The 25121-nt window shown below is 33.9% G+C and overlaps 1 protein-coding gene across 2 annotated transcripts in view; it reads right to left on the bottom strand.

Annotated features, from left to right (window-relative positions):
- The window catches only part of LOC129222620 (1,5-anhydro-D-fructose reductase-like), a 34695-nt gene extending 11313 nt beyond the window's left edge, over window positions 1-23382 (bottom strand). The window contains exons 1-7 of one of the 2 annotated variants that reach the window (XM_054857149.1): window positions 23250-23382; window positions 18640-18810; window positions 16849-16965; window positions 11245-11331; window positions 8470-8586; window positions 6121-6251; window positions 4233-4311 (exon numbers count right to left, since the gene is read on the bottom strand). In XM_054857149.1, coding sequence (XP_054713124.1) covers window positions 4233-4311; window positions 6121-6251; window positions 8470-8586; window positions 11245-11331; window positions 16849-16965; window positions 18640-18810; window positions 23250-23327 — 780 coding nt within the window. In that variant the 5' untranslated portion in view covers window positions 23328-23382. Of the gene's footprint in view, window positions 1-4232; window positions 4312-6120; window positions 6252-8469; window positions 8587-11244; window positions 11332-16848; window positions 16966-18639; window positions 18811-22918; window positions 23184-23249 lie in introns of those variants that run through there. The other variant, XM_054857158.1, reaches the window with a different exon arrangement.
- Window positions 23383-25121: the final 1739 nt, after the last annotated feature.

Here is a 25121-nt window from a genome sequence, read left to right as displayed (position 1 = left end):
GTAAAATAAGCAACATACAGACAGGGTAACGGTCTCGGCGAATCCTGCTGTAAATATTGTTACAAATTCTGTAAATAGTAATTATTTCTGTGATTAATTTGTTGTAATTTGGCTAAATTAGGCGTTTGTTCCATTATTTTGCGTCTAAAATTATCTTCGTAACGTAACTTGTAAATAACTTCTTGTAATGTACATACAACCCCCCTAACATTCAACTGAAGTATACGGTCCCCCCATTTCTGAATGATAAGATTTATGAATGGAATAAAAAGAAAATACGAGAAGCATTTCGAATTTTGTCGAACTTTCCAAAGCAGTATAAAAAGTCGAGTGGCATTTGAAGGAGAGTTAGTTATGCTCTTTGGGGGGGGGGGGGGGGAGTGCTGTCTGAGATTCGTCTGAGCGTTGCTCTGTTTATTGTGAGGCATTTCGCTGTGTTTTTGCGTATACAATGTAAATACATATGCCATCGTTGAGTATACGGTGTTAATTGATATTCGCTTAATTGCTATGGTGAATTTAGCAGTTGTTAGTGATATTTCTTGTACGTAGTCTTTATCTTTACTAATAATAAAGCTCAAAGTCTCTTTGTCTGGAGGATGTCTGGATCTCTGTGACGCGCATAGCGCCAGACTGTTCTGGCGATTTTCATGAAATTTGGCACAAAGTTAGTTTGTAGCATGGGGGTGTGCACATCGAAGCTATTTTTCGAAAATTTGATTTTGTTCATTTTCTATTTCAATTTTAAGAATATTTTCCGGAGCAAAATTATCATAAGATGGACGAGTAAATTACGAAATTATGATTACGTGGAATGGAAGAGCGAATGAACATAGCCAATTAGCGAGAAATTCGTCATCCATTATTTGTAAATATACAGGCGAACCGAATGACCTTTTAATTTTCAACTACGGGCAAAGCCGTGCGGGTACCACTAGTCGTAAATAAATCTCCAGTGTTTTTTCTCAAGAAATGTGTCGTCTTTTAAAGAAAGTTTGAAGCTGCATCGAACGTGTAACTATATTGAGGTTGTGTTCAGAGGGTGGGGTGGGGGTGGGGGAGCACAGATCATCCGGGGCAGCGTATAATCCGCACCTCATTAATTCCACTTTTCTAACAGATAATCCATGGATTATGCGCAGAAAAATACGATAGAATCCTTTTTTTTTAATTTCAAGCACGTACGCACAAAGAAAAAAAGTAAAATAAATTAAAAGTTTAAAACTTTTGTCTGTGCGAAAACAGTGAGGGTGCCCGGGCCCCTTCTGGCCCCTTCCACACTGTTCACAAACATGAGTGTATAAAAGTATTTAGTTTTAAACCGATGTTCGTAAATTAGGAGTAGTTTTATAATTTCAATGCTCTTTCAATTTCATGAAACTTTAAGTAACGAAATACCTCTGCAAACATTATCTAGTTCATGTATTTGAATTGGAAAGTGGATCATGCTTTAGTGTTGTTATGCAAGTAATAATGCACTCAAAATTCAAATTGAGGAGGTGCTAAAAATTGATTTGAAAGTATAAAAATAGATAAAAATAAATAAAAGACTAGATCACTAAATTTATAGCTAGAAGCCACGTAATCATTTGCACTAAAATCCGACCCTATCTATTTGTCTATGTGTGTAGAGGAAAGGAGGGTATTATGGAATAGTCAGGGAAAATGGAATACCGAGGTTTCGGCTCTGCTTGATGATGCAACTATCTCGTGCGAACACCATGAACTAGTTAAGGAAGACTCCCATGATACAGTGCAGTGAGAATTGGCCGGTTGCTGTTGTTGTACGACTCAATACAGAACAAAGTTTATTTATTTTCAAGCCTTTTTGTAGGTAAGTTTTCAAACACTCCTATTTACTAGTGTACATGTGACTTGAACATTCATGTTAAGCATAATGTATACTAAAAGAATTGCAGTTCATTATAGTGTGGTCGTTTTATAGCTGACAGTGTTTTATCCGTCAGTTTAAAATGTTCACTTTTCAAGATGTGTCGGGTATTATTTCGATTCTATTTGTGACTTTTGTAATTCTTCCTGAAACAGATATGACTTGCACATTGATTTTATAAATACAGTTGACGCTCTGTTTAACGACTTTCAAGGGACCACAAAAAATCGTCCTTAAGTATAAAGCGTACTTAAATAGAATGCTTTTTAAACTATAGTGGACCATCTGGGACCATGAAATGCTGTCTTTAAATAGAGAAAGTCGTTAAATAGAGCGTCGTTAAGCAGAGAGCCAAATGTATATCTTACTTTCTATTTAAAAAATAACTAGGTTTTATGACGTCTGATTAGTTTTTCCATGGTGTAATCGGCGTATTCCATGTTACCCGACTATTTCATATATTTTAATCTATTTCATTTCCCCGTAGGTGCAATGTTAGAGATCCCGCATAATCGATTAATTTCCCCGGTTAATCGAATAATAGTGATCAGCTTTCGCATATATTTTTGCTGAGAAAATTTTTGAATACATTAAAAATGAATTAATTAAGAGCAATTATTGACGTAAAAATATATAAATAGTATTATAATAGTAAAAATTAAAAATAGTATTTTTCGGCAAACAACCGGCGGGGAAAAAACATTCATAATCCATCAAAGCATATCCACTATTCTATCTAGAACAATTAGGCTGTTGGTTATAGATCCCGGAATTCTAAAGGCCCCCAAAAGATTAAAATTGCTGTAGTTTTTTATTTAAGAAAAATAAGGTACTCTCCTGCATTTATCTACATTTTTTATGTGTACAAGTGTGGGTTGCTCTGAATCAGTGGTTTAACACGTTAACACATCTGAAACCACCACCCCTGATTCTTCATTAATGCTTTTGTTTTTAAGGTTTGACTGCAGAGGACCCCCAAAAAAGTTTGTTTAGGGTCTACATTAGTCGGGCCCTGAAAATATTATATACAAAGATCCAATTCGTCACCCACCACGCGAAGCGAATATATGCATTGCAAGAACTTACAAGTTGACCTTAATTCATTGAAGTGTTGTTACTAAATTTGCTAGATATTTACTCTATGTAGTGAGTTTTTCTGAACGTAACTGGACTGCAGACTGACTATAGATAGAGCAAATGTGCTGGAAGCAGTCCTTGTTTGTTGGATAAACTTACAGTAGTAAATTCCTTCTATGCATTTTCAAAAAGAAAATAACTTAAAAATTATATGTTTGTCCATTGGTTAGACATGATTATTTAGTATTTTCCTGCAATTATTTCAAACCAAGATCTGGAAACTGATTTGAATCATTGCTTGAGGTTGCTCACCTGGAAACTACACATTTGTGTTATAGAAGGGGAAAAAAAAAGGAAAATAATCAAATAAGTAGCGTTCAATGAGATATTTAAACATGGTTTTTAACGCATAAATTTTCATTTTTAAGTCGCCAATTTTACCTATTAATAGACACTCAAATTGTTGCTGTAGATTTGTTAACATTTTAAGACATTGGTCTCCAACCTTTTTTGCTCAAGGGCTATATTGTACATTTTTGGAGGCAAGGTGGGCCAACAATTCAACGATATTTCAGTTCAGATTGTTTAGTTATTTTCGGTCAAATGAAGGGTTAAAACAGGTAAGCGAAGATCCTCCAGAAATTTTTTGAAATTGATGTCTCAAAAATGTAATTTTAAAATATCTTGGATGACTTTAGGAGGAAAGTGAATGTTTAGACTCTCCCCTAGAGAAAGGCAGTTGCCCCTTCTTGCCCTTCTCTGGCTACGATCATGCTTAGTAGTGGTTTTGGGATTTTCTTGGTTTAGTTTTCTTCTAAAATTCTTAAAAAGAAATATAATAGAAGAAAAAAAATGTTTTGAGTTTGTAAGCTTCTTGCGGGCCGGAAAAATTTGCTCCTAGCTGGATTTGGCCCGCGGGCCGTAGGTTGGAGAGCCCTGTTTTAGGATACCGACAGTCTCTGGTCACTGTTTACAGAATCTTCTATTTCTCGCTGAATTTGGTTACTTTTGTTAAAATTTCGCCTGACTTTATGACGTTATATTTTGATAACGAGGGAATGATAGAAAATGATTTGTGCATAAAAAAAACCCACCTGTTTTAGATTATGCTGTTTCAACTGTTACGTATTTAATATTTTTTCCAATAGTACGCTATATACGTGTAGTTCCCTGGTAAGAACAAAAATATAACATTCAACAGTGTTTCAATTATACCGCCAACAATCACAAAGTAGAAAGTTTCTGTTAAAAATATCATAAATACCTGAGCAGGAGATTTTTGATGTTTATCGCATATGGGTTTCAGCCTTTCATCATCCAAAAGGCGCTTTCGTTCTGTTTTACTGGAAAAACATTGAGTAACATTTTAATTGATTCTGAAATTGAAATTGCTATGCGTTCCTTTAGAGGAGGGTGGGCCGCAATGAGACATTGGCCACAATGAGACATTATAAATTCAAAAATAAGTACAATTCTGCTAGCTACTACCACCTAGGAGGAGTAAACATAACCAAAATGCTTCCCAGAGTTCTTAGTTCCATGTTGTTCTTTGCTTCTGTTTTTTAGGAAAAAAATTAGTTACTTTTTGGACACACTGAAAGCTATTTGGATACTTTCTTAAATGTTATCATAATCTCGAAAAACTTCAACAATTAAGCTAAGTGTTGTAGTTTATGTTGTTACTGACACTTTGATCTTCTATTATTCAGCTATATTATTTTTAACTCATGGTTTATTTTAATGATATGAAGCAAAAATCTTTATTTTGTTGTTCGGGTCACAAGGAGACACATTTTTTGGGACATAATGAGACGTCTGGCCCAAGTAGCGGTAAGCAAGTGTAAAATACTAAGACAAAATCCATTTCTTAAGTGACTCGGGAACTTAAAGAAATGGATTTTGTCTCAGCTCAATTCCCTTTGAGTGGAAAAAGCTCAAGCCGGCGTACTTTCTATAAATATGTATCTGTAATTACAAAGTGTTCTGATAATGAGGTAGAAATACAGTACCTGAAGAGTTAACGCCTCAAAAAAAAAAAAAAATGAATTTTGACCCCTTGAATTCAAATTATGTTTTTCGCAATCACGAGTGTGTGTGTGTTTATATGTGAGGCATGTGTTTTTAAGTGTGTGGTGTATGTTTGTGTGTGTATCGGGGGTAGGGGAATGTGTGTGTGTGTGTGTAGGCATATGTGTTTGTGTCTGTGTGAAGGCATGAGTGTGTGGGTAGTGGTGTGTGTGTATGTGTGTGTAGCTGTCTGTACGTATGCGTGTGTGTATGTGTGTGTATGTGTTTGTGTGTGTGTGTGTGTGTGTGTGTGTACGTATGTGTATGTATGCGTGTAAGTGTAGGATATGGATGCAACCTGGAGACCGTTTTCGCTAGAGGAGCACCATCGTGAGGCGGCCGGTCGACGGTGGTGCTGCAGAGGGTGTTGGTGGGAAAATAAAATCATAGGACATCAAAACAGTCAAATGAAAGCAATAAGCAATCGTGATTGCTCAAAAAAATTCATTTTTATAAATAACGATATTTCGAATATTAGCTTCCAAGACATCCTGGGAAAACTGCCTCGGCCAGATATCCATTCAGAAGGGAGAGTGCTTATAATGCAATTTCTAGAATGTACTAATACTGTTGAAAGACACTAAAATACTAATACTGAATTGTTTAAATGCAGTACTGAAATGTTGAAATGTTGTTGCAAAATGTTTTTTAGTAACTCTGTACCGAATTAAGTTTCTTTAATAAACCAGCTAAAGGTACTTATTTTTCAAACTTTAGGTAAAAATACAGTGATTATTCAGCTGTCCCATTGTGATTCTACTTAATGTCTCATAGTGGCCCATAACTGGGCCACAATGAGACACTTTTCATCGAATTTATAAAGCCTCATAAATTTTTTTCTTACATTAAATGGGCTAAATTTGGTGCGATATACTATAATTTGATACCTGTAATATAATCAAATATATCTCTGTGCTTTAGAACTCACCAATATACGAAAATGAAAAGTATGTGTTTTTTGTCTCATTGTGGCCCTATATCATTCAGTTAAATGAAAGCAAGGACAATTGCAAGATCTAGAACTTTGGTTAAAATATAATTTTACTAAATTTTCAAAACTATGACGTTGTCAGTAAAATACTTACAATCCAAATATTTTCGACGAATATTCATCGAAACCTGGGGATCCAATTGGAGCATAAGCAGTTACAGAAATGTTCAACTTTTTGCAGAAGTTGAAAATCTCATTTTGCGGTAAATAAGCGTGGCATTCCACCTATAACATATTTATTAAAATTAACCTATCATCTTCGAATATTAATGACATCAATTTTTAACACTTGTCATGTATTTTGCTGTAGTTTTAATCATTTTCGTAGATACTGCCATTTTCCTGCCTCTGACATTACAAACATCTGAAGCACTCACTCTTTATTAATTAGTTGAATTGTACAAATTTGAGACTTTGTAGTGTAGAAGGAGACATTTGTTTTTGAATTACCTTCTTTATCTGTCCCTTCTCTTAATAAATAATCTACTAATATTATAAAGAGAGAGGGCGGATTTTTCTGTGTTTATATGTTCGAGGTAATCTTCGAAACCACTGCACCTATTTGAAAAATTCCTTCACTATATGAAAGTTGCTTTCTTACTGAGTGACAAAGGCTATAATTCGGAAAAAAAAAACGATAAATAGTTTATTTTTTATTCTAATTTAGACCCAATTGTCACATAAATTCCCGAATATGGGAGTGAAAAATTACTTGCACATATTAATGTTATATATCGTTGAAAAGGGTAGAAGTTTCCGCCTTCTAAACAATTTATTTCAATGCTCTAACTTAATTACAGCGAGAGTAATTTGCGTTTTTAGCTCGAACCTTTTTAGGCTTAGCTGAAATTTAGACCATATTTTCTTCATTAAATCCATCAATATAAAGTAAATGAATTGTCTCGCAGTTTTCTTTTTGACACCATTGGAAAAAGCGACATGTTTTACTCCAGATCTCTCTCGACCTATGGTGGACAAACTTAGCTTCTGTCTTCAAAAGAAAAAAAAAAGTTACAAGCGTTTTTAAATCAAGTTTGAAAAATGTCATTTTGATTCAGGTTGTCAACCATTTTATTTTCGCGTTTCCACTGTTACGTGTTTTGAATCCATTGTTTCTTTATTTATTTTGCATTTAATTTCTTAAACTTATTTTGTTTCGTGTTTTCATGGTTGCGCTTTTAAAATCCATCTCTCGCATTTTAATTTCTTAAAAGTATTTTAGTATCTGTCGTCATTGTTTGGAAGGGTAATTTTGCATGGCGTTTTTTTTTTAATTTCAGCCTGATTGTTGAATATATGTCACTTGAGGCAATTTTTATTCTCAAGGTAGACCGGGCAAAGCCGGGCAACGCAGCTCTTAAATATAAAGATTTGCAAGCTACTGTTAATGTGATTTTATACTTTTTTGTTTGTTTGGCGAAACATTTATTATTGCCAAAGAAAAAACATCCGCTTCACTCGCAAAAGGGTGGGGTTCCGGTAGCGTGGTTGTTGAGCGCGTTAGGCGCTGAGCAGTTCAGTCTAGGATTATTGTTTTAAAGCAACTGTAAATGTAATTCATTGTTTAGGCGATCTGTTTTGAAAGAAAAGAAACTTTTGATTTGTTTTTATCCGAGTGAAATGTACGACATTTTCTTCTTTTTTTCTGACGATGATTTTTGAATGTTCCACGGGATGTTTTTTTTTCGTTAGACGGATGGATTATGATAGCGTGGTTGCTGGGCGAGTTTGGCGATAAACAATAGAGTTGCGGAGTTATTTTTACATTTGAAAGATATTAGTCTTTTTTTGTTCATTTGGCGAAATATTTTAAATTGCAGTGAAAACCGCTTCCCATGCTAAAAAGAGTTTTGAAGCAACTGCAATTCTAATTTAATGATTTGACGAAAAGTTTTAAATTCCAAAGAAACTGTAGTAGTTTTTTTTGAAAAGTTGTGTACGAATTTTATACAAAACATCTTTTCACATCATAGGGCATCAATTTTTTTATTCAACGGACTTCCATTCAATTTTTAGCACGGGCATCTCTGTGCGGGTACTCCTAGTACAATATATTTTGCAAAAGCAAGTATTTCTAAAAAGAAAAAATTATTATATAGATATATGGACCTTTTCTATTGATTCAACCACCTGGTTTAATGTTATAGAATGAATTTCCCAAAGTTTACATAAGAGAGAGGTGAAATCTGAGCTCTAAATCCACATAATTCAATAAATGCCCGTGACAGTAATTAAGAGTTTTAAAATGCTCCACTCGCATCAAAAAGAAACATTGTGCTACTTAAATAATATTTGCTTAGTAGAATATAACTAAAGTTTGTAGAAATTTATGTGTTTTTAGTTTTGTAGCAAACACTAAGCCTGCTTAAGCAGCTAAAGCATGCATTACAAAAATACCCAAAAGAGAAAAAAAAAAAAAAAAAATTGGGAATGTAACATGTACCTGCAGGTTTGCTGGTTTAATTTTTGCTGCATTGTAAATTCGCTGAATTTGTTGACTGTTAAAGTTAGATAGTCCAATAGATCGAATCAAACCTTTATCAACCAGAACTTCCATGGCCTGTAAATTATTAATGTGTACAATTAGTTACTAAATATATATTAAAAAGTAGTATTTACACACAATATCAGTCATTCTGCGACCAAAACGCACACTTTCCAAGAAAGTGGACATTTTGCTCAGCATTAGCAGCTTTTAGTTACTTTATTCTGTACTGGGTTCTGTACAGGGTTCATGGGTGTAGGGTTATAATCCGCTAGGAGATTTTGAAGCCCCTCGAAATAGTATAAAGGTAAACTAAAAAAAATACTGTAAAAAACCCTTGAAGGAGTACAGAAACAATTCAAATTTTATTTATATACTAGTCACTGGGGCAGCTAGAATATCCACCTGCGGTGGCTACTTTGACCTCACCAACTACGGTGATTCGTGTAACCTACCTGCATCGGGTTGGTGTACACCGTCTTCGGTGCTGCACTTCGGTAGATTCGTCCCTTCTTGCCACCTGCGTCGGTACATTAATTAATGGTCGGTATCTTAGTTTTTGGCAAGCTGCGCCTCTAACTTAACCCACCGTCCTTTGAACCATTTCAAGGCCAACGGCACGTCTCTAAGACTGATTTTATTTCCTTCGATCTACCGAGTCACTTTCGCTTTTAGAAAAGAGAGAGAGAGAGAGAAAAAGAATCTATATTGTCACTTTGCCAGTGCAGATACGAGATTTTGGACGAAGAAATAAGAGAAGAACTCGAAGTTTTTAATTAATATATCCGGAAATTAAAGATTAAAAGTCATACAAAGATGCAACTTGGATAAATAGGATCTCCGAAAAATAATAAATCTTTCGATACCTGGTTCAAAATTCAAATCGTAATTGTTTTCCAGAAGATAGAATGACATACATACATACATACATTTTGGTGCTGCCATTTATCATTTGAGACGTTCAATTTTAAGATATAAGGTCTTATAGGCGTTTCATGTGTGAGTCATTTTTTCCACATCATACATCAGTGCAATAATCCAGTTTCCGATACACTCCACTCAACATAGTACTATCAACGTAATTGACAGCGCTCGTTGACGAAATTATGCTAAATTATGTGCAAAGTGGTACGAAAACTTCGGCTTTTTTAAACCCCCACAAAAAATGTACACAAAAATAACACGTGCGGTAAATAACGTTGGTCGTGTATCATCTTGAGTAGGTGGTTAAAAACTGGCTATCGCATTCATGTATGCAATGGGATCAAGGGTTTGCTCTTACAGCACCTATAAAATATGCAAAAAAACTAAAATCGTAAGCAAGTACTTTGAATAACAAGGTTAAAAAAAACACTTAAATTTAAGGCACCTTACAGCGTAGATTCAACATGAGTCAATATTTTTAGTTGTACAATATATCCTCAGTATATTGTGTATACATGCTTCGCATCATTAGTTAAAAAAATAATAAATTATTCATGAGACATTTTGAAAATAAGGATATTTCTTCATGGTTATTTTCTTATAAACACAGCTTCATGGTAAAGGATTTTAGCTGCAGAAAAATAAAGATTCGACTTGTCTATCTCTTTCTTATGCACTTTTTAATGTGCTAAAATTCTCATGTATGAACCATGAGCGATATTTCTTGCCGAAACGTACAAACGCGTGAGAATTTTGACGCCCAGTTTCCCTCCAGATGGATTCACCTGTGTTCTGTTAATGCAAAATGGCATCAGGATTTAACTTAAGCCAAGAGTGCCTAAGCCAAATATATCCAAGAAACCTTTAAGATGCCGCACAATCAAGTGCATGTTGAAGATTAAAGCTAAATCCTTTGGTATGAAGAAAGAGCTTTATCCTGCTGCGTGCATTGCAATCTTTCAGTAACCAAGGGCTCTACAATGGGAATGGCGGGAAGCCCTCTCCCAAAAAAGTCCTTGTTTGGCAAATTTGTCTAAAAATTCTACAAATTTGTAGGCATAATTTCAATATTGTAATTTTCTATATCTGAATGTCCTTTTTCAGCAGATGTACGCCTAGTGTGTGCCCGTATTTCATCATCCGACAAAATTTGGAGTTCCATTGGAAAAATTGAGAATTTCCCTTTTTCCAAAATATCAAGTTCGGGGCGTTTCTTTCAACAACCAGCACCGCTTAATTAGTTAGGTTAGCACTTGTCATTTTCGGGACGTGGAAGCTACGCGTCACCTTATGCAGTCAGATCTCGATAACTCGAAGCTTATAACTCGAATATTCTTTTTTCTCGAAGTTTTCACCGGGTCCCAAACTCTTGAGACTCTGTGCAAACTTCCCATAACTCGAATTACCAGGAACTCAAACGTTTTAGCCGGTCCCTTGGGACTTTGTGTTATCTAGAGTTAACTATAAACTGAAGTTACGACTGTTTTAAACCCAAGAAACTTTTATACCCGACTTGATTCTCATATCCTTCGAAATTACGTGCTTATCATATACTTGCCGTTAAAAAGTTGAAGTTTCTTACAACTGATGAAATTTTCTAAACTGTAAGGTAAGAGTATCATTCTAAAAACAGTATCTTATGATTCTTTTACACTAAAGTTAGTGTGGAAGTTTTAAAAAGTTGAAGTTTCTCATAACTGAAGAAATATTCTAAAAAATATGAAAGTATCTTCCTAAAAATGGTATCTTAGTTTGATTCTTTGAAGCTTAAGATGGTGCGGAAGTTTGACAAACTTTTCGTTAACTTACTCGCCAAGTCTCTACTAAATCAACACTGGTGTCTGGTTCAAATGCCCCATCTTTAAAGAATAGGATTTCGTAGTCATCTGCCGTTCGCTGAAAAAAGGAACACAATTAGATAAGAAAACACAGCATGAGTAAACGGAACTTGAATCTGAAAAACTGCATCACACACGATCTTGTTTAAGGGATAATGCAATAAATGCATTTTAGTTCTTTGCAAAGAAATTTCTGAATTTCAAATCCTTGTTAATATTTTAAGATTTTTTATTAAAAAAAAAAAAAATAAGATAAAAGACCTGTGACCCGCTTCCTTCCAATCAACACTAATTTGAATTCTGAAACTTTGAATTCAAATTATGTTTTTCGCAATCACGAGTTGCGACAAGATACTACTCATTGAAGTTGTTGTTTCTAGAAACGGCTCCCCTCCCCACCAAGAATATCTCTCCTCCTGGGTGGTTACGTGTGTCTAGTTGAGTGTGTGTGTGTGTAGGCTTACTTGTGTGCACGTAGGCATGTGTAAAGACGCGCGCATGTGTGAATGTGTATGAGCATGCGTGTGTAGGACATGGACGCCACCGCCCAGCAGAAGTGGATTCCGTGGGACAGTGCTCAGGACCATACACTGTAAAAAATCTCGGAAAACTCTCTGAATATACAAAAAAGTTTTCCGTAATACACAGATTCGTACGCCCTCCGCAGTTTTCTGCGATAATCAAAAACGTTTCCCGTTTAGCCAGAAAGTAAGAGTCGACGCATGCGCAGGTGACACGGCAATTTTATAGTTCAGCAGCAAATCTAAACTGAAACTTTCGAAAGCACGCAATGAAAACAACTGCTGACTCATGTATGCGAAGTAACACTCATCAAGGGGATTAGTAGAAGTTTTGTTCCTCACATGAATTCACTGAAGATAATGTTAAAGTCTTATATTTTCTTGCTTATGTATCGTCATGAGATTGAATTTGAAGCTATGTCACTTATTTTTAAGTACGAAGTGCAAATTCTCGACGCATGCTCGCGGAAGGAATACAAACTGAAATTAAAAACCAAATAATTGCCGAGAGGACGCCATGTAACTTCATTGCGTCGCATAACTTGTGTAGGTAATTTTTCTTGGATACTTTTCTTCTTTCTACCAAATGGGTAATTTTTGTTGGCAGAATTTTATTCTGTCATAAAAATCACCTTTTTGGTGACCAAAGCCTGCAAAAGACCACCACCGACGAATAGGTAAGTCGCTTTGCAACTCTATTACTTTAAAGAGATTTAGTTCATATAAATCTCGTTAAAAAAACTATTTTTCTTCAGTATAATTTTTTCGTTGTGAACTATTGCAATTTGAAAATATTTTACATTACATAGAACACATATTTAAAGTGCAAGTGTGTCTAGTTATATTCTATAAAATTTATGAATTGAAGATTATAAAAAAATTTAAATAAGTGTTATTGTATACTTTGTTTTTATGTGGAAATCTCAGTTAATATTTGGCTGAACATTTATGTATCAAGCATTATGAATTAAATGTTATAATATGCAAATTGTCAGGTTTGATAGTTCGTCTTTAAGGTTGCATGTTTTCATTCTCTTGTAAACAGTGTAGCTAGATTGTATGAAGTAAAAAAAAAAAACTATCTCTTGTAATTAGGAACATAGTGCTTCAGTATTATCTAAATGACGATATCTCTTTAAATATTTGCATTAGCGAAACGCTTTAAATTAGTTAAATGTGTATTAATTTATTTAACAAATAAATACATATATGTATTTAAAAGTGTCTTCATTTTTTTCGTTTTACGAGCCTCAATTTTACCAAAAGCAAAAAAAAAAAAGACTTAATAAAATAATTTTGTATTTTTACACCATATTAAAGTATTTGACTTATAATTTATATGATACTTTGATTTATAATGTATATGATACTTTGATTTATAATGTATATGATGTTGCTTTTTCAAGGGGGGGGGGGGGGCGCTTCATAGCATTTTATGGGTGCACCATCACTCTTATGGTGTGGGGGGGGGGGGGGTATTCTCGTATATATGAAATGGAAAAATCATGTAATAGAGTTCAATGTTTTAATAAATAAAATATATAATGCATTTTGCGCACACTATAAAAATAAAATCAGTAACCTATTTTGAGTAAGTATTTATATTTGTGATGAGCTGGAAAAGGGCAAGAACAGAAGAATCAACCCGAATGGTTCCAGCAGAGGGACTTGGTGTCATATTTAAATTCATCAATTTCTCTGTTGGTACTTTTCGGTACACTTTGTTCGTCAGATAAATTGACTTGAGGTGAACGAATTCCGGAACGCGAAGGGTAGGTAAGTCCTGTCAAATTTTATCCAAAGATAAAAACTATCAAGTTTGATACAAGATATGTTTTTAAATTCTGCATTAAAAATACAATATGTTGATAGTTTTGTCTTGAAAATATTGAGAGAAAAACTGAAGTTTAAGATTGTTTAACAAACAATCCCCACTTTTCAGAAGGTACCCCCACTCCAATTCCCCGACGATTTTGTGATTAGGAATGAAACTAGTAGATTATTTCATAATTTTTCAAAAATTTATAACTGTGCATATGTTATGCTGTTAACCATGCTATTTGTCATTAGAAATTCCAAAAAAAAAAAAATCCACGAATGATTCTAAAATTGCTTGTATTATTGCTCTTAGATATGAAAGAATTGAAACTGATATGGTATGCAATACTATAATAAAGAATTATATTTTAGAAAAAATCACGGAAAAAGGATTCCGAAATTCTCGGAAACGTTTTTGAAAATTGTTTGGAGAATTCCGAAATACTCGGAAACGTTTTCGAAACTTTCATGAACCACAGCTGCACAGAATACTCAGAAACATTTCTGGAAATTACGGAAAGAGGATTCCGAAATACTCAGAAACGTTTCTGAAAATTACGGAAAGAGGATTCCGAAATACTCAGACACGTTTCTGGACATTACAGAAAGAGGATTCCGAAATACTCAGACACGTTTCCGGACATTTCAGAAAGAGAATTCCGAAATACTCAGAAACGTTTTCGAAAATTTCATGAACCGCAGCTGCACGATATACTCAGAAACGTTTCCGAATTTTTTTTTACAGTGTAGGAACCGCGCCAGTGGGATGTGGTGCTGCAGAAGTTCCTGGTCCGAGCTGAAAAAGGAACCACAACATCAAAGACGGTCAAGTGAGAACAATAAACAATCGTGATTGCTCAAAAAAAAAAAAAAAAAAAAAGTGAAATATCTGAGAGACAAAGAATTCATTTTGTGAATGTCAAAAGGAGGTCCACGGAAGTATTTTGCATTTAAATGTATTTTTTACAAGGGTAGACAGAACAAGAATGGGTGTCAGTGAAGTGCACTCTCTAACGGCTGCAGCGTCATTGAGACTCCCCTCCCGTCTATTATACATTTGTGGCATCCTTGATATCAACAAAAACCAAAGATGGACGAGTGACAACAGTTGACGCAATTCTAAATTCTTTTTTCCGTCACGATGGTAAAACATAACTTTCTTTCGATAAAATTTAACAAAAACCGGACAAATTGCAATCCTTGCATCCAGGCTGGACAACAACACTTTACTGGTGGTTTTAAAAACAAATAATTTTATACAAAACATTTACTTCCTACTTAGTTCCGACAGAATTTAAATAAAAAATAATAGATTAAAAAACTATAAAAACACGTTTTAGTAGCAAAATGAACTAACAAGTTAGAAATAATCTTTGGATGACAAGTATATAAAGTAATTGTCCAAGCACTTAATTTTACTGTAATAAAAAAAAGCTTGAGGGGTTGCCTATTTACATTTTTGCATGGATAACAATTGGTAGAAATTTAAGACAACTGATAAGAAGCCCCCCACGCTTTTTTTTCTATTACAGTAAAATTAAGTGTTTGGTCAATTACTTTATATACTTGTCATCCAAAGATTATTTTTTACTTTTTAGTGCATTTTGCTACTAAAGCGTGTTTTTTTAGTTTTTTTAAACTATTATATTTATAATAGAATGTACCTTAGTATTCAATTGCATTATTTGCATCAGACATTTTGAATGCTTTCTGGTAAATTCATGTGCAAACATTGTTGCACTCCGGAGCTCTGATTTGTACATTGTAAGTAATTCTAATAAGCCACTGGCTATTTGTCCAAAGGAAAGTTGGACCCACAAACATACAAGTTAAGCTAATAAAAGCGTGTTAATTAGAATAAACTAATAACTTATCGTTAATAAATTAATTTGATTACAGATTATTTCATTGTCATCGGGTCTGAGGTTGCATTCCAAATTTTAAAAGAATCCGATCACAAAAAGTGGGCGAAAATTGAGTTGCAAGATTATAAATTTAATTTCGATGTAGACGGAATTAGAACGTACGCCCAATAATTCTCGGAGGTGGACGTCAGCGAAGACTCGCGCCTTAGACCGCTTGGCTACGAACGCTTATAAAGTGGTGGAATGTACTAACAGTAATAAGCCACTAGCTCTTAGTCCAAAGGAGAGTTACAAACATACAAGTGAAGCTAATAAAAGCGTGTTAATAAAAAATGATGGACAGCTATCGTACTTCACAAGTTCTTATGCTTGCATTTTACGGAAAGTGCATTGCTACAGTAGTAGAGAGAAGATGAATCCTGTTAAAATTACTTTATTTGGGTATAAGTAATTGGACTGAAACTTTGATGTCAGCTTTGATTTCTCTAAAGTGCAATAAGAAAGATACATCCTCCATGAAATAACGAACGCATGCACAATCTGGTAAAACAAATGCATGTGTTTTACCAAAACACGCAAGGTAGAATGATTTATCCTTGCATGTCTGATTTGCTTTTCCATACATGCTACACATTTCATCACAGAAGATGATAATGAACTTACTTATGTTTCGTTTTACTTTTATATTTAAACGCATAAATATAATCTTGAACGGAAAAGTATTTTAAATTACTTTAAGAGTTCAAAAATCTTAGTAACAAATTGACAAGTTCATACTGTGAAGTCAGTTCTGCCTGAAAGCATTTGTGAGAGTTTTCTAAGTCATCAAAACATTAGATGTTTTGAAACGTTGATGGTACGAAACATTTATGCTTTTCGGTCGATACATCAATACCACCGTTGCTTTAATTTAAACATCGACGTTACCTTTATTAAATGGTAAAAATGTGAAACTGTATTGATTTTTTTTTTTTTTTTTTTTTTTTGTATTTTTCTACCTCTAAAGGTCGGGGAGAAATTTTTTTTTCTTTGAAGAAGAGTGTTCTGTAACAAATTACCCAGCTTTATGTAAAACAATGCATGATTCTTGCCTTAAAATACTGTCAGGAGTATAACGTAATATTGTTACAATTGTTTCTCGTTCTTTGAGACTTTTAACCATTTAGCACGTTTAATGTACCCATTTAAAGACGTTCAAGCTTTCCTAAATGGGGTGCGAAATTTCTTTTGTGTTGGATAAGCAGAGTTCTTAAAGCGAACATTTTAAGAGTTCTTTGGAGGTTAATGCGTTTAAAGTTTATACTATGCATAATTTCACGAAATGTAATTATAAATTTTGAAACATGTTTATGCATTAAGGAGAAAACTTACTTTTGATGCCATGGGTCCATGGATCAAATAAAGGTCAATGTAATCCAACTGAAGTGCTTTTAGGGATTTTTTAAAGAAATACTCAACGGATTCTGGTCTAAGACCGTTCTGAGGCAGCTGAAATTAAGGAAGAAAAAAAAGTGAAACAACGCAAAACAAAACATGAAAAGCATTTACATTACATATTATTAATCATAATCTTCTGTCAAGTATATTGGTTCTATCAAAGATTAGAAGAGCGCTAGTTGAAAAGATCACAAACTGAGTTGAGTATAGTACTTTGTTCATTTAAATCCGCGGTAATCAATCTTTCAGGCGCTGCGTCCCCTTTTGAACACTTCTGTGAGATCGAGCTCTTCCCTCATCGGATCACCATATAAAGTCAATACAAGGTAACAATACAAATTTGACACTGAAGCTACAGGCAGTTGTCAAAATAATGGAAACACTTGTGAATAAAAGTGACATTTTTAAATATGCTTCGTACGTAATAAAGAATAAAAGTAGATATGTTTTTTTTTATATAATAAATAGCAATGTACATATTCTGGTAGTATATGTTGGATTAAGTGAAGTTCTGGACGTCTTGGATTTTTTTCAAGCGCGTGAAATTTCGGACCTCTCAAATTTTAAAAGAGGTCAAATTGTGGGGGGCGTCTAGCTGAAGCAAGTGTAACTGAAACATCTCAACTTTTTGGTGTTTCTAGAGGTACAGTATCTAAAATTATGACAGCATGCACGCAGCGCGGTAAGACAAGCTCGGCAAAGCAAAGTAGTGGATTCAAAGAGAAGCTTAGTAAAAGAAATCGACGGTATTGAAGAGGATTGTAATGTCTAAAAAGCGAACAATATCAGCAAAAATGACCAGAGAACTCAATCACCATCTGGATTCACCAGTGTAAGTGATTAGAGTCAGAAAGCACCTTTATTAACAGAACATTTATGGCAGAGTAGCGATTCCCAACACACTTGTCACAGAGTGTTTCCGTTATTCTGATAACTACCTGTAGTTGAGAGTGCTGAAACTGGTTATTAAATAAAAATATAGATAATTTCCTAAACAAATTATATATACAGTCGTCCCTCATATAACACGGTACTTGTACAACACGGTTTCGATATTACGCGGTACCAAATTTGCGATTATTACAATACGGTTTCGATATTACACGGTACCAAATTTGCGATTATTACAACACGGTTTCGATATTACACGGTACCAAATTTGCGATTTTTACAACACGGTTTCGAAATTACGTGGTACCAAATTCGCGATTATTACAACACGGTTTCGAAATTACACGGTACGAAACTTGAATTTAATACTTCATGGTTTTGATATAACACGAGTGTTATCTTTTAAAAAGAAGGAATTTCATTTTTGTTTAATACATTGTGTTAATGTTTGATATCTCTAATAATAAGTTTTTATTTTGTTTTTAAGAAACTTCTTCCATACTGTTTCCATATAACGCGGTACAGATCCCTTGATTTACATTATTTCTAAATCTCCTACAACACGGTTTCGATACAACACGATAGTTATTGACATGAGTTTTACTATGTACATGATTAATTAGTGTAAAAAAAAAATTAAAAAGTTATTTTTAAAAAAGTCTCGTATAACACGGTTTTGATACTACACGGAACGAATTAACCGTGTTATACGAGGAACGCCTATACATAACTTTATTTTGAACACTTTTGAAATCTAACTAACACTAACTAGAACTAAATAGAAATAAATCAGAAGTAATGTATCTAGGTGATTAATCTAAATCCATTGTTTACCTTTGTGATTATGAATAAATCTTCTCTTTTTACTACGCCTTTCTGAAAAATTCTTTTCAAGGTATTCCCGATGAAGTGCTCATTCTTGTATGCAAAAGCCGTATCAATCAACCGATATCCTAAATCAATGGCTGTTTCCAAAGCAACCGCAACAGAGTTTTCATCATCCGACTAAAAATATAATCAGTAAAATTAAACTGCAGCATATAAAATGTTGTTAAAACTACAAAAAAAAAAAAAAAAAAAAAAAAAAAAAACCGTTTAAGTCTGAATTGCAAGCAAAAAACCCAAGATCTCGGTTCAATATCCAGAAACTGTAGTTTTTTACCCTTGTTATATGGCTATTCCATCAGTCTGGAAAAGCCATAACTAGGCTTGCCAGATTTCTGAAATGTTCAACCGGGACACTAGAATGCCCCCCCTCGTCGCTAGTATTCAAAGGGGTACACATCCCTGGCTGATTTTTGGAGCTTTATAGGGCAGTATTATTATTTCAATGCTATGAATAAAAGGTTACTAATCATGAACTTAAAAAGGGGTAATAAAAAATGACAAGCAGATAAAATTTGAACATTTCGCTTCCCAGATGTAAATTTTTACAATTTATTTCAGTTAGGAAAAACACTTTGAACGAGGAATAAAAAATTGAAAAATATTTAGATATACTTTTCATATTATAGGACTTTTTTTAGTCTTCCTTGGCTTTAATCTTGTTGTAAAATTCCCCACAAGCTAATCCGGTATTAATTTTACAAGTCAATGATACAAATCATAAAGTAATTATCCTAAATAATCATTCAGTTAACTATTTTTTGAACTTTTTGGTAATTTGTAATCAAATTTATCGTTTTTCGGGACGTGAAGTAAACCGGCCGGGACACCGGGATTTTGTCTGAGAGCCGGGACTGTCCCGGTCAAACCGGTACGTCTGACACGCCTAGCCATAACAAGGCCAGGGTTGTGCATAGAGGGGAGGGGGGGGGGAAACATCTGTTGGCCAGGGCCTTACCCTGAAGGGGGCCTGAGGTTTTTAAAAGGAGGGGTGAAATATATGTAGGGACGTAGGAGTAAACTATATGCAGGGGTTGGTAATAGTCATTTGTGACGGGCCCCAAAATTTCAATGCACGCCCCTGAACAAAGCTAAACGCAACAAACCTCGTTATAGTGTGTTTTGAGGTTTTAGTACCTTCAGCTTTGTTGTGGCTAGTCAAGCAATGCATTGCGTTGAGTTTTTTTTTTTTGAGTAAAACACACTTTTTTAAAGTTATTTCTTTTTCTTCGAGGAAGGGGTGACCGGTATGTCATTTACAAGGATCAGGAGAAGTATTTGCTCCACTCTTCAGGCTTTGGGATATCAATTGTATTTCTACATATGAGATAGTGAGAAGCAAAGGGATGCAAGTGGCAAAATTAAAAATTTGAAAATAACCAGTACAAATGGTAGGTGAACCCCCTTCTCTTTCTACGGCAAGAGATAGTACTAATAGCCCTGGTAGGTGCTGCTGTACAGCATGATTTAGAAAAAAAATCAATGAAAGCCTACCTAGGACGTAATCTTTATACGCGTTTTACTCAAAACTTGAAAATGTTCACTTGCATCCCTTTGCTTCTCACTGCCTCACATGTGGACTTAATTTTTTTCCTACGCATCGACTCGATGCCTTTTTCCCCCTTTCCCTGGAAAAATTTAAGGGACGTGCTTGGTGGAGAAATTTTTATTTTGTTTAAAGTTGAAATCGATTTTTTTTCAGAGGATTTTTTTTCTTTGAATTGAAAAAAATTCCGTTTTTTTTTCGGGGGGGGGGGATTTTTACTTTTTCCGATTGTAATACGTATTTTTGTTGAATTCTTTTTTCTTCGAGGTAGGGGGATTTTTTCATAGTTATAATTGTAATGCACATTTTGATCCACATTTTTCTTAAGGGGATAAATATTTTGAATTTTGTTTAATTTGTAATTCTTACTTCAGTGAAGTTTCTTTATTTCGATAGGGTTGCTCACATAATTTAGATTAAATTGAAGGCGTATTTCATATTCCATGCAGTAATAAAGCATCTACATTAAAATAATGACAAAGGCTATAGCTTCAAATTAGAACAATATTTAAAGTTCCTTAACCGTCTTGTTATAACATTCAAGTACGCACAGCAGGAAGAAGTGCACTCTCACCCCAACTCCAAAGGGAAAATAACTTTATTAAACTATTCATTAAAATTACTGGAACAAAATGAAAATCTCTCTTCACATAAAAAACAAGGAATTTAAATACGCATTGCAGTTAGAACAAAGTAAAAATCACTCCCTCCCCCCAAAAAAAACATTGATTAAAATACTCGTTACAGGTTGTAATAATTCTCAAGTGGTAATTGCTATCTGCCAATGGTGTGCTACATGAATGAATGGATATCAGCCCCTGAAAAATGCAGTAGGTCTGTAAATGTTGCGGAACTAAGATGAAGCCCATTATAAATTATAAAAACAAATTCCTAATAAATTAGTTCTTAGGAAACAAAGTCATTCGGACAATCGGATTCTACTCTCAACTGTGCCAAGTCTGTTCACGCATTGTTACCTTACAACTTTTTTTTTTATATAGCAAAGGTTCATTTGGTATGCGATGGATTTTTTTTTTCTTTTAGCTAAACTAGTTAGGGTAAAAGCAAAAAGTACCGCACACTAATGTGAAGTAAAATAAAAAATACCCTGAGAATGTTATGCTTTTTATTGAATATAACATTTTTAAATCACACATTCTTAGTCTTCTCATGTATCATAGTTCAGATAAACATATAACTCTTTTCATTTATTAGTTTGCCCAGGAATCAGAATTGCATGGAATGAAAATTCAATAACTGGGGAAGAGATTTTTTTTCCGTCCATTCTTAGTGGAAGACGAAATATAATGAGAAATTCTCAGTATTATTAAAAAATAAATTAATTTGCTAATTAACTTAATTCATTGATATTAAACAGCTTTTCTGGGGGTTCATATTAGCTAGACTTGCAGCTTTTCTGAAACGCTCAACCGGGACACCGAAAGAGAAACATTCCCCCCCCCCCTTTTCACCCACCAGTGTCGCGGATATTCAAAAGGGTTCACACATTTGGCTGGTTTTAGTATTTTAGAGTGTAGTTCAATCTCAATGCTATGAATAAATGGTTACTAAATCATAAACCAAATAAAACCAGGAGTAATAACACATTACCCAAGCAGATAAATTTAAATATTTTATTTCGAATACGTTTCTATCTTCAAGTTATTTAAGTACGTTGAAACATTTTGAATAAGAGAAAAAAAAAATTAACAATATTTACGTGAAATACACTGCCAACTACTGAAAATATTTACGTATACTTTTCATTGGCTAGAACTCTTTTAATATTGTTGTAAAAACCTTCACAAGCTAATTCAATATTTATTTTACATGTTAATGTTACAAATGACAAAGTAATTATCCTAAATAATCTTTCACAGTTAATTACTTTTCAACTGTTTTGGTCATCTATAATCAAATTTATCATTTTCCGGGACGTGAAGTAAACCGGTTAGGACACCGGAATTTTGTGTGAAAACCAGGACGTCTGGCAAGCCTAATATTAGCATACACTAAGTTTTAAAACACTAAATTTAAATATTTGTATTACTCATTTTGAGCCCAGACTTTAGAAGCTAAAACCCTTGCTGAGTTATTTTAAAGGTTGTTTTAATAATGAGGTAGAAAATATGCACTGAATTAATAAGAAATGAATTAAATATTGATGCTGAAATCATAGTACTGTTTGAACAATAATACTGAAAAATTCTTAGAAAAAACCCTGAATTTTAAAATCAATCACTTTTTCAACACTCTATTTTCATTCAAAAACTTGGCAGAAGTAAGCTAACAAGTATTTTTATTGTGAAAAATTTGAGAAAATTGTGTTCGATCTTTAATAAGGGGAAAAAATCAGTTTCACTTTTAAGCATTTCAGAAAGCAGTGCACGGTATGAAAGTTTTATAAGAAGCTATTACAAAGTTATAAAAACTAATTAAGATGAAAACCTTGTGCTGCTTTGGTAGTTAAAAACATTAAAGCTCTTTCTTTTTTGGGAGGACAGAAAGCTGAACGCTTTCCATACAAATAGCAGTAGCGAGTTTTTGCACATAGTATGAATAAATAATTTCTACCTTCAGCATGATTTAAATAATAATTTTTTCCGTTTTCTTTTTCAAATGATTTTTTTTTCACGGCCAATTTTTTTTTTTTTTTTAGAAAATCATTAAAATTATTCTTACCAACCACATTCCCAGTCCAAATAATGGCATCTCGTATCCACTAGACAAGCGAATTGAAGGCTGTTTCTGCATATTAAAAGCTGGAATCTTAACAAGTTGTGAACCGAAATGCCAAATTCGTAAATGAAATTTTGCTTGTGGTAAGTTTTAGCGCGTGCGGTATATCTTATCTTCAAACTCTAAGAATACGATAGGTGATTAGAGTTATCAGTTTAAGCGGTATATACAAAACTTCATTGATAATTTCCAGAAAAATGTTAAAGATAAGATGTTCATAAATCTTGAAGTGTAATCTGCTTCTTCTTCTTTATAAGTGGCGGTTAAAACTTACGCAGGCTTCTGTCTCCATCACGACAAATCTCCACTTTTCCCACAGCAAAGCCGGTGTAATCCAATTCTTGCACATCATTTATTTCGGATCTTTTTCGATATTATCAATCCATCTTTCTATGGGTCCTCCTCTATTTAGACAGTAAGTGGTGGAGAGAAAAAACATGGAGTAGCTTAGGTCATTTAAGCAATTTTAGAAATTACAAAAAAAGCTTTCTAAGTGTTTCGTATTAATAGTTGTACAAATATACAAGTTCTATATTTTATTTATATTTTTTAGCTTAGCTTCTAATGGGCTGTCCATAAATTATGTCACATATTTTTTTCAGCATGTTTGACACCCTCCTTCCTTTGTCACAAAATATCACTTCACTACCCCTCCCTTCTCCTTGTCACAAGTTACGTCTTATTACTTGAACATATTCTTACAAAAAAGAGCACTTTCATTTCGACCTAAATGTGTGATGACACGCTTTTTCTTCCTCCTTGTCACAAACTGTCATAATTTCAGGGACCCCCTCCTCTCCCTCAAAGCGTTGCGTCATTTGTAGACGACCCCTTAGTACTTTACAAGCCCAGTACTGCCGTGCGCAGTTAAACGGCAGCATCTGCAGAAAAGAATTTTCGATAAATTCGAAGAAACGCGTTCTGGATTCAATATTAGCAATAGGGAAGTATCTGAATTGGGCGTTTTTTTACGGTTTTTTTTTTCAGCAGAAACCATTTAAGCAAGTTTGTACAATAAAGCTAACGTACAATAAATCAGTGCTTCTCAACCTTTTTTACTTCTTCTTACAAAAAAGGAAGTTTTGTATTCGCGAAAACTTCACTTTCACTTTGTACTAAAACTTCATTTAACAAGCTAACTTCTTTGTTTCTCGCAGAAAAAAAGCACCCCCACCGTCAAATTCAAACATTTATTTTTTATTTTACGCCCATTTTAAGTAGTAATCAATATTATATCGTAAATCGGCAGACAGTTGCACTTTCGCCTGAGTTTTTGATATAACCAACCAAACATTTGCTCAGATTCTAAAATAATTAACTATTTTTGACTACTGCGTTTTAAACTTTTCTGAATTTTTTACACAACATTTCATACAGTTGCTATTTTGCTTCAATTTGCATGGCGTCTTAACGATAAAATACACATAAAACAACGTTTTGCAATTTTTGTACTTCAAAAATTTTGTTAATTGATTATTTTAATTTTCAGCACAAAGGTATTTATTCGTTACACAAATCTTAGTTTGCATACGAGCTTTAGAGCTTAGAGGCGGCGATTGGGACTAAAAAGGGGGGGAGGGGCAAAAAAAAAAAAAAGAACCAAGTTTTGCTACGGCTGATTTTGAGAGCATATGAGTGGGAATTGATGCGAATCTAACAGCTTAACTCACGTTTTTCTTAAGATTTTGATACTTTGTGCAAACAATAACTTTTCCCTAAGAAACAATTAGCTATGAGTTCGACTTACATTATTTACCCCGACGTATTTTGAGGTGTCAGAAACACTTGGTAATAATGTTATTAAACAAGTCTGGCTTGTTTCAGTAAAAAAATTAATTTCCTAACATCTAAAATTCGAATACATAAACTAACAGTTAATGCTTGTGCTAAATAATCTTTCCTAATCCAAAGTAAAACAAATAATTTTGTTCTGAAAATTTTGACCTTTCTGCTTTTTATATAAATTCTTGTTTTGGTTCCTACATTGGAAAATAAAATAAATAAATCAACCATAAAAAGTGAGGGGGGAGTTGCCTCCCCCACCGGAACCACCGCCACTGCGGGAACCGAGTTAACTGCACTTTTTTTAAAAAATTTATGCACATGTTAACATTTTTGGCGAAGCTCAGGCTATTTACGCATAAAA

This window comes from Uloborus diversus, chromosome 1 (assembly GCF_026930045.1).
Source record: "Uloborus diversus isolate 005 chromosome 1, Udiv.v.3.1, whole genome shotgun sequence".
NCBI classification, from domain to species: domain Eukaryota; kingdom Metazoa; phylum Arthropoda; class Arachnida; order Araneae; family Uloboridae; genus Uloborus; species Uloborus diversus.
Note: the sequence above shows the minus strand (reverse complement) of the source record. Positions and strands in the feature narration are given on the sequence as shown.